This window comes from Orbicella franksi, chromosome 3, assembly GCF_964199315.1.
Source record: "Orbicella franksi chromosome 3, jaOrbFran1.1, whole genome shotgun sequence".
Taxonomy (NCBI): domain Eukaryota; kingdom Metazoa; phylum Cnidaria; class Anthozoa; order Scleractinia; family Merulinidae; genus Orbicella; species Orbicella franksi.
The window spans coordinates 5,605,001-5,615,268 of NC_138147.1; the positions used below are offsets into that span (position 1 = coordinate 5,605,001).

The following is a 10,268-nucleotide window of genomic DNA, read 5'->3' on the forward strand; positions in this document are numbered from 1 at the left end:
CCTTACCTTTCTGCCTTGAACATTTCCAAGTAGGATCACAGTACACTAGAAAAGTGGCCGAAAGGAAAGCTTCAACGCTTTGTATTTTTTTTCTAATTCTCAATCTTAACCAACATTAACATTTTGTCAGGTATAAGCGTTTACTTCACTCATCGAAGGGTCTTCCAACTTTTCAAGAGATATCTACGGAGGACTTCGCTATAGCGGTATGTTTTCAATTTGATTTCTGAAATCGTATCGCTTTCCTCGCACAAAAAGAGATGTAGTTTAATGTAGGTAAAGGTAGTTGTTTTACGAGAAAGCAATTTTCCTTTAAATAGCTCATCTCAAAAATACTGTTCGAAAAACTCTCCCTTACGACTTGATTATATTAATTTGTAGTTCTCTTGCAAAAAAGTTTTAAAAAAATAACTGTAGTTACCTCTTAGATATTCTTCAAATTTTGGAAGTGTTTAACTTTTGATAAAAAGCTTACTTACTGAAACGTCTAAAAAACTGAATAACCTACTACAGGTATCTGGTAAATTTCGTATTCTTTTAAGCTGTGAGATTGGATAGTTTTTCGTGAACAACGAGCAGGAAGTAAATATTTTTGTCGCAGCTTCAGTACTGAGGTTCATATTTTTACTTTGTTCGTGCTAGTGACGTTGTTTGGTGAATCTCCATATCTTATCTCACGCAAACTTGGACTAGAAACGTTCCTACAGTACCTGTTGACCAGTACTACAATCCTACAATCCTACAATCCTACAATCCATACAATCCTCGAACGTTTAAAACCATCTGTTTGAATTGCAACTGCACAAGATTTCTAGACGTACCAATAATGAGCTGCATGTAATATGGATTTCTTTCTTTCTCTTTACATATATCTTATTTCTGGGCCCGCAGTAATTGGCTACTTAGCTGTTGCGATGTCCCTGCCAAACCTCTGCATATTGATTGCGATGCTTTTTTTGTTTTGTTTTTTGTATTTTTTTTGTTTTCGTTTTTTTTTTTTTGCATCATAAAGGCAAAGCTAATAAAATAAAATAAAGTAAAGTACTCTGACAAATTTATGCACAGCGAGGATCATTTATTTACTTTGTTGAAATTTCTAAAAAAAATGAATGTTTAACCTACTATCTCATAAATTTCATTCTTGTTTAGCTGTACGAGTGGATATTTTTTTCGTGAACAACAGGCAGAAAGTAACTATTTTTGTGATAGCTTCAGTACTGGGGTTCCCTCGTTTTTAGTAATGTTATTTGATAGTGACGTTGCCTTGTGAATCTCCATATTTTATCCCACGCTAACGTGGACACGAAACGTTCCTACAGTACCTGTTTTCCACCTGCTGCGCCATTAGTTCACTTTGCGCGCCAAATTAGTTTACTCAAAGTGCCAATAACTAGGTTTTAACAACCAGAGATAATTAGTGAAATAGGCCTTTTGTTTATACATTGTTAAGTTATTTGCGCTAGTACAGTGCTTCACAGTAAAGGAGCATGGAGAGCTAGTAATCCAGTATCTCGTTAAGCTTCACTTCTTTGCATGTTATAAAGTGAAAAAAACTGTAATAATCCTTTTGCGTGATTATTTGACACCTCCGTGCATGAGAAAAGTTCCTATGCGTTATTCAAAATGTTATTAAAATGGTCTACTTTCACCTCGAGTTAGCCAACGTTTTCAGCTACGAAATAAGCTTACCGTGACCCATGCAAGGTTACCCATCCTTATAATCTTGAGATTTTTCTGCAAATTAGTAGTTTTTAAAGATAACTTGTTTAGGATCGATACACATTTCCTGCTTTAGCACTGTTATCAATTATCGTAACTCGTTTCAAAATACTCATTTATGTAGTTCTGAGTTATGCGACAATTACACTAATTTGAGATCATAAAAGGTCAGTTTTATAACGTCTGTTCAGCTTTACTACAAATATCGTGTATTAGGTATTTAACCTCCTCGCGGACAAGGAGTGGGGAAGGGAATGGCAGGGGGGAGGGGGAAGGGGCCTTAAAAAGTCTGCGTCGAGCCTTGTGGCCCATACAGGCGGAGCTTAACACGTTTTCCGTAGCATTAAGCGACTAAGAGTATTTCTACTCCCCCCTGAATGGGATGGTAGTCCATTGCAGGGTTACCCGCAGCATTATGTTCCCCGGTGCCCATTTATACACCTGGGTGGAGAGAGGCACTGTAAGAGTGTCTTGCCCCAGAACACAACACAATGACCCCGACCAGGGCTCAAACCAGGACCGCGCGATCCCGGGTCCTGCGCGCTAACCATTAGGCCACCGCGCGTCCACGATAGCCTTAAAAAGGTCTTTTAAAAATGTTGAAAATAGGATTTACTTAATTTTAGGTCCCTCGAGGAACTTCGGACACCTTAGATATTTCTTCTCGTCATCTGTCATTGCGAAGGTAGCTGCGTTTTGCATGTAGTCAAGCTAAATTTTGCCCTTGTTGAATGAAGTCTTTGTTTTTCCTCAGTTTTCTTGGGCAGCATAGCCAATTATGAGAAAACCGCTCAGTCCAAGATGGCCCAACTAGGATGGCAACTCGTTGCTAAATACAGGAATTGATCTAAATACTTAATTTTTATTTTTTTAACAAAAATAACGTTAAAAGGACAGTGTGGAAACGATGAAGTCTCATTTTTCGTGTCGTATGTCGTCATCGTTTCATGTTATTGGCCTCAAACGGGAACAAATTTGAACGTGCTAGAAACCCTCCAATTTTCACGGTCATAGCTTTATTCTCTAAGAGTTTCAGGTCAAAGCCTCAAAAGCCCTCCTCCCCACGCCCCAGCAGATTGAAAAAGCCCTGTCTTGACAGGATTCAATTACATTTTTATTACGTCAGAGTTTTACAGGGAACCCAGAATAGAAAGGACACACCTCAGCTGATTTCCCTTATTCTTGATGAAAGTTATGGTTTGCCTATGACCGACTTAATTTCGTGGTACTTTAATAGAGTAGCAATAAATTTAAGGCCATTATGGTTTAAGTATAACATCAATTAGTGGTCTGCAACAACAATACACTGCCAAGACAAAAAAAGATCCAATTTCCACGGACAAATTCAGTTCTTCTGTAATATCTTTCAATTCTCATATCGTCAACTGTGTTGTCACGATATATGCCTCTGTAGTGAATTAATGCTTTATTAAATAGCTTAAAACGCTTCATTTGTTCTTTAGCTACGTTCTCAAGTGCCTAACAGTAAACATTTTTCTCAAAACATAACAATACAGACTTCTTCTTTTGCGTGTTTTTTCTCAGATGAATGCTATACTACTGATCTGGATATTTCTGCAAATTGTAATGTCGGTAAATGGAGAGGACAAGATGAATTCTTTGGAAACGAAGTAAGTGTATTGTAGATAGGGGCCTAAGAGGGCGTTTAAATATAACGAAAGAAAATCGAAAAAAGAAAGAAAGAAAGAAAGAAAGAAAGAGAGAGAGAAAGAAAGAAAGAAAGAAAGAAAGGAAAAAAGAAAGAAAGGAAGAAAGGAAGAAAAAAAGAAAGAAAGAAAGAACGAGAGAAAGAGAGAAAGAGAGAGAGAGAGAGAAAGAAAGAAAGAGAGAGAGAGAAAGAGAGAAAAAAAGAAAGAAAGAAAGAGAGACAGAAAGAAAGAAAGAAAGAAAGAAAGAAAGAAAGAAAGAAAGAAAGAAAGAAAGAAAGAAAGAAAGAAAGAAAGAAAGAAAAAAATTATTTCAACACGGAATCTCTTCAATTAAAAAAAACTGGTTTCCAAGAAAATCGTGCTCAGAAATAACTCAAAACAATACAGTCACAAAATTTCATTGCAAAAGGAAGAAGTAATAGTTTTAATTGCTATTGTGGAGACTCAGTGTGCAAAGAGATTTACTAAATGACTTAGAGACTGTTCTGCTTTGATCGCATTTGGAAGAGAATTCCATAGTTTAGCAGCACGAAAGAAACAAAGAAAAAAAACAAAGAAAGAGAGACAGACAGACAGACAGACAGACAGACAGACAGACGAACAGACGGACCGGACTGTTAGAAAAAAATAAAGAAAGAAAGAGAGAAAGACAGCAAGCCAGAAAGACAGACAGCAGGGTTTAGATTTGAATCCCTTTTAGGAAAAAAAACAAAACAGTTTCGGTGAAAATGTGAAACATTACATTTGCTATTATGGTCAATTCTACCTAGGAGGCAGCTGACTTCTTTTTACTTACATGAATTCATGTGTGCTTTAACAGGCTTTTTTCCGCCTCCATCGCGTGTCAGCCTCGCTACAAAGCTACAGAGCATATAAAATGTTCCTTCAACTTGAAGAACAATGATAATCGCGCTTATTCTGTGCTGACGTCGACCACACCGCTGAGAGAAGAATCACCTTTAGGTCTGCACGTCACTCGAGATGGGACAAAACTGGAATTTCGTGGTATTTTGGAAAAGCGTGAATCTCCGAATCCCCAGGATTTCCTGCTCATTAATGGCGGAAAGACCGTGTCAAGGGCGATTGATCTTTCTTCTGCATACGACACAACCAAGCCTGGGGTGTATGCTGTGGCGGTGAACACTTTTCTTCAATATGTGGAAGGAAGTGTTCAGCCCCCAACGGGAAATATCGAAATCCAGACACAGCTGGTTCATCTCTCCTCCCCTCCTGCTCAATTTAAAGTAGTTTTTTAAAAGTTCTGCTAAGGAAGTGTCGGTAGCAGACGCGTTCCTAACGGAGAGAAACTAAACTTGTTTCAGTATGAACGTGGACTTTGTAGTTGTCATGGTCAATTATTTATTGTCGTTTATCACAAATAAACCGACGATGAAAAGTTGTGGGGGAAATAATTGTTATAAGCATGTAATTTAAATTAGTTTCAACTAGCACACTATTAACAGAAATAAAGTATACGTAAGATTACTGAAAGAAAGTCTCTTTCCTTTCGTAATAACTTTACTTTCATGTCTGGAGAATTTCGTTTAAATAATACAAGTTAAATAACGGTTTACTGATCTTTGAGTTATTTTTTTGTGAAAAAAAAAACCTCTTAGTCGGCGCGTCGGGGTATGTTATGGACGGGTCAATGGATGAGTGAGTGAGTGAGTGAGTGAGTGAGTGAGTGAGTGAGTGAGTGAGTGAGTGAGTGAGTGAGTGAGTGAGTGAGTGAGCGAGCGAGCGAGCGAGCGAGCGAGTGAGTGAGTGAGTGAGTGGGTGAGTAAGTGAGAGATGTATGTATGCCACACCAATCAGATTGGATCTACTATAAACAGCCAATCAAATTTCTTCTTGTTGTAAAGGTAAATGGTATGTGAGAAGATTTGATCCCGATACAGTTCAGAACGGCCATATTTATTCTTCTATAAAACAGGAGGAAGTATTCATATATTGGGCTCACTTCAACATTTTCTGTGGGTTAGGCTGAGGATTTTAGTTACGAACGAGTTGAGCCTTGAGGTTTCGTGAGTTAGTAGTATGCAAATGCAACGCGATATTTTTATTTTTAGTGACAAAGGCAACTTGATACTTTTGTTTTTCACGAGGAGTACATTCAATTAGAGGTTACTTCTAGTTCTTAGGACATGTTTTAGAGGAGCCGAGACTATTTAGATTTGAAACAGTTCTAACGTTTACAATAGTAAGTGCAGGTAACGATTGTTTTGTTCTTGCTGCATGCAAATATAACGAGATATTTTTATTTTTTTAGTTACAAAGGGTAATTTGACACTCTTGTTTTTCACAAGGGAGTAAATTCAATTAGAGCTGACCAATCGTCAGCGCTTGTTCGAATTCCCACGAGATGTTTGCTATCTTTAGTTACAAATGGTAACTTAACACTTTTGTTTTTTATATGGGAGTAAATTCAATTAGAGCTGACAAGTTATCGGCTTTTGTTCCCAGGATATTTAACAAAAAAAAAGCTTTCGTTTCTGGACGGTTTTTACGTCTCTGCAGTAGCAATTTATTTTTATTTGATTGGCACTTTATGACATTCTTTCCAGTCCGATATTTTTAAAGGTAAAAAGTATCAAAACTGCTCAAAGGTTCTTTGAAGACCGCATGGCACCTAGTTAAAGTGCAATTTAATTTAATCAGACTTTCAACGTGTCAGAGAGGTTTTTTTCCTCTTTCTTTCTATTTTCGGTGAAGTAGTGTTGTCGTGTTGTGTTGTGTAAAAAGGGTAAACTTACGACTCGTATAAAATGCGAAAAGGTCTCTTAACTTGAGTATTTTTGAGCAAAAATTCCTCTTGGGGGTTGGAAGGGCTATGTGATCGGTGGGTGAAGGAGTTATGCATGTGCACGTGTCACACGAATCACAGTGTGGGTTTTATCAAAGAACGAGTCAAAGAAAAAAAATAAGATGGTATGTACATTAATCTGGAGACGTGTCAGATCATTGTAGTTTGTTCAGTCAAACATTTTATGGCTTACTATTTAGCTATCTTACCATTACCGATGTAACGTCGTATGTACATCATAAATTCCCAGTTTCTTTCTTGCTGTACATCTTAACCAAAAACTTGTCAAATTAACCAAACCATTAGTATAAACAGCTCCATGAATGCTCCTATCTCCGAGACCACAAAAAAATAATAACTCTTGCACGCCTTGCGTGCCTATGTTTGAAGAAAAGATAAGTGACTGAATTTTGAATTCAGTAATAGGAAGTTGGTGGCAAAATATGTGCAAACAGGTGCTAAGAACCATATGAGCCATACTCGTTGGGATTTGGCGGAATAGAGAAACCCTCTGCACGAGGTCAAGTTGACCTTGGGTTAGTAGTTTGAGTGTTAAGAATGTAAGTAACCCGGCCACATCTGGGTCAGTTCATGGCCACAATTTGGCATGTGTGGCTATTTAAGTGAGCTACATGTGGCCTGTGGTTGCAAAATCTTTAAGGACCTTTTGTGTATGCTAGAAGATAACAATACTTCTGGTATACAACACCTGTTACTACAGTGACTATACCTTACATTGAGGGCACTTCTGAGACCATCTCACGGATCCTACAGCCCTACAACATCTGTGTAGCCCACAAACCTACAACTACGTTACGACACTTACTGACCAACGTGAAATACAGGGACGAATCTAACAACAGACAGGGAGCAGTTTACAAGATCAAATGCTCCGACTGCCAGGCCTTCTACATTGGTGAGACTGGCAGAGACCTTAACACGAGACTGACTGAACACAAACGAGCCACAAGAAACGAGCCACAATCACATTGCTGTACATCATCAACTGACATACCACAACATTGACTGGGACTCTGCTCAGTGCTTAACCTACAGGAGGGGGGTGAATAGGTTTTCGGATCGACGGATTTGGCCTTAAAAAGCGCACGGATTGTGGATTTTTGCGGTAAATCGAGCGGATTCGCGGATTTTGAAAACACAGTGGATCGTGGATCAGCTGTGAATTTTGGCGCGGATTCCGGATTGTGCCTGTTTTGACGTTCGGATCTTGGGTCCTAAACGAAATTTGGATCATAGATCTTTCTTCAGCCTTGGTCGGTATGTTAATGAGTTCATCCAAATTATTTCTTTTTTCGAACAAAGCTCATTTAAACTCAGGTGTGAGACTGTTATTGGAATTGTACCGTGTTATAGTCATTAAGCATGTTGCCTTCTTTACTATTTGTGCGAAATTACTAGTAACAATTACTAGTAACAATGGCATTCACATTCACACTTTTTCGGATGTAATTGTGGTTTCGGATTTGAAAAAAAATATTGGCGGATCGACGGATTTGGCGAAAAAAAGGCACGGATTGGCGGATTTGCATACCCCTATTCACCCCCCTCCTCCAGTACAAACGATTTTCAACGACTGACTATGGAAAGCTGGTGCACTAACCTAGATCAAACGCCACTTAATAGATGTCAACAACGACCGGCGCCTTACAAACGACTTATCCATGACGCAAACGAAACCGAAAACGGACATCTAACAGACCGACTTACTTTGACTAACCGTTAGACGGACCAAAAAACCGACCAATTTGACTAACAATAGACGGATCGAAACCCACCATTGACTGATGACAAACTTTACACGAGTCTTTCAGCCAATACCATCATGGCTAAACTGACCAACTACGTTCAACAGACCAGACTTACAACATCATCGACTGGCAAATACTATTCATTTGCCTCTGAAGATGACTTCCGCTCAGGTTGTCGAAACGTCAGTCACCAACAACGTTAACAGCTCTTTTACTGATACTCCTGGGTTCAAACCATTTACTATAATTGTAAGAACTGAACAACATTCAGCCGTAGCGTGGCATTTTGAAAATGGGTTCAGGTAGTCACTGGACAAGGATAGTTTGTAGCAAGCATGTTTTGGGAGGCGCGGTGGCCTCATGGTTAGTGCGCTCGTCTCGGGATCGAGCGGTCCGGGTTTGAGCCCTGGCCGGGGACATGGTGTTGTGTTCTTGGGCAAGACACTTTACCCTCACAGTGCCTCTCTCCACTGTTCACATAATGCCATAGTACAATAGTAGCCATGCCAAGCCTGAGATTTCTCTTCAGTTTTCCTTAGTTAGTGATAATTAAAAGAGAGGGCGCTGGTGGTCAGTAGTCAGTTTCTTTATTTTGAGATGGCGCAGTTTCATGTACTTGCCATCTTAAATTACCAAACAACACTTCTCATTCAGTGCACGCATCTAGGTGCATAATGTTAAATATAATAATTTATATAGGTGAAACAAGTTAAAAGTGAAATATACGTCTTCGATAGGCGAATGAATTCTAACTTCCTGTTAATGTAGAGGGAACAGGAGAACATGATTGCTAAAATGTCACATTTCATCAGGCACCAAATATGATTATTATGTCTTCTGCCTGTATTTCTTTTTAGAGTTGATAATTTTTGTTGGATAAATATATACATCTGCAATGCAATGTATATGTTTATACATGACTGGTTATGCGCTCCTTTGTTGGATAAATATATACATCTGCAATGCAAACGTCCTTTGGCCGAGTGGAGGCTTAACATCCAAATCATAAGATTGCTGCTGTCAAAGTCAAGTAAAATTCTTCCAGCTTCTGGAGGTTCTCTGTGGATGGAAGAATGATCTCTTTGTCTAGATCGTGAAACACTCCCAAGAACACAAATTGTTTCCTAGGTGTCAAACTTGATTTCTCTAAGCTTATAAGGAATCCTAGTTCGCAAAGATGATTTATCACTTTCTGTGTGTTTTGTACTATTTCAATAGAGGGCATCTGTAGCTACCCACCCATACCAAAAAAGTAACATTTGTCAGTCAATAACAAAATTCCGAGGGGATGGCAATCCCCCCGCCCATTAGGAAATGGCGTAGTAGAAAAGATATAGCTCAGGAGGACGAGGGTTAATCGTGACAGATTTAAATCTAGCTTCGCGAGTTTGTTTTCCAATACTTTAATTACACTATTCTTATGATCTAAAAACAAAGCTCTAATTTTAAATAAGTTGCAAGTTCGTTCCTACAAGCAAACAAACATCATTGTGATAAACTTAATACTATCTAGGTGAACGCGTGTATCGACACGTGTTTTCCGAAAGCATGAATGATGATTCGTGTTCTGTTGAATGTTAAGGTTACTTAATTTGATGGACCCCTTTAAGGCGGGACTTAACCTAAAATTCTGAAACAAATTCGAAGTTTTGTTTTTCACGGAACTCGAACCCTAAGGTATTGAAGTTTTATTTTGACAAGTACTGTTACTGTAAGTTTAAAGCGCGTTTTCTCAAAACGAGTTATTTTCGCCTTCGAGAAAATATATCTTGAGAGGAATTTATTCAATTGAGCTGAAATTTCAGGATTTGTTGTTCTTAGTACGTTCTGTGGGATAAGCATAGACCTTTTCCATTCAGTGCATTCTGTCGAAGTTATGTATTGAAACGTAGATTAGATTTTTTGTATCAGATTTAACTGGTCATCATTTCATGTGTTTTTAACTTTTCAAAAAAATCTCTTTGCTTATCCCAGCAAGCTATATGTCTTCTTTTATAAAATTTAAAAATTATTCCTTTTGATCAGTTCGTGTAGGAGTTATCTTTTCTCAAGTAAGCCCTGGCATTCCCCAGCAGGTGGCAGATTTAATCAACCGGTGTCAGGTTGCAATACAGTTATAGGGTACACAAATATTCTTTCCATAAATGTTGGCCTTTAAGCTTTTTAAAAATGTATACTCTGCAATGGTTTGGAGTTAACTCTTAGTCGCGAGAAAATGTTTGAAACATGGTGTGTTTTTAGGGTAAGTCCCACCTTAATTTTATCTTCCCAGGCTGCTGTCCTGCGGAGCAAGAAAATTAATTCTGT

The 10,268-nt window shown here is 38.4% G+C and overlaps 1 protein-coding gene across 1 annotated transcript in view; it reads left to right on the forward strand.

Moving 5' to 3' along the window:
- The window catches only part of LOC145480866 (extracellular protease-like), a 30,361-nt gene extending 24,833 nt beyond the window's left edge, over positions 1–5,528 (forward strand). The window contains exons 3-4 of the mRNA XM_081459200.1: positions 3,265–3,350; positions 4,210–5,528. Of these exons, the coding sequence (XP_081315326.1) occupies positions 3,265–3,350; positions 4,210–4,645 (522 nt within the window). The 3' untranslated portion in view covers positions 4,646–5,528. The remainder of the gene's footprint in view (positions 1–3,264; positions 3,351–4,209) is intronic.
- Positions 5,529–10,268: the final 4,740 nt, after the last annotated feature.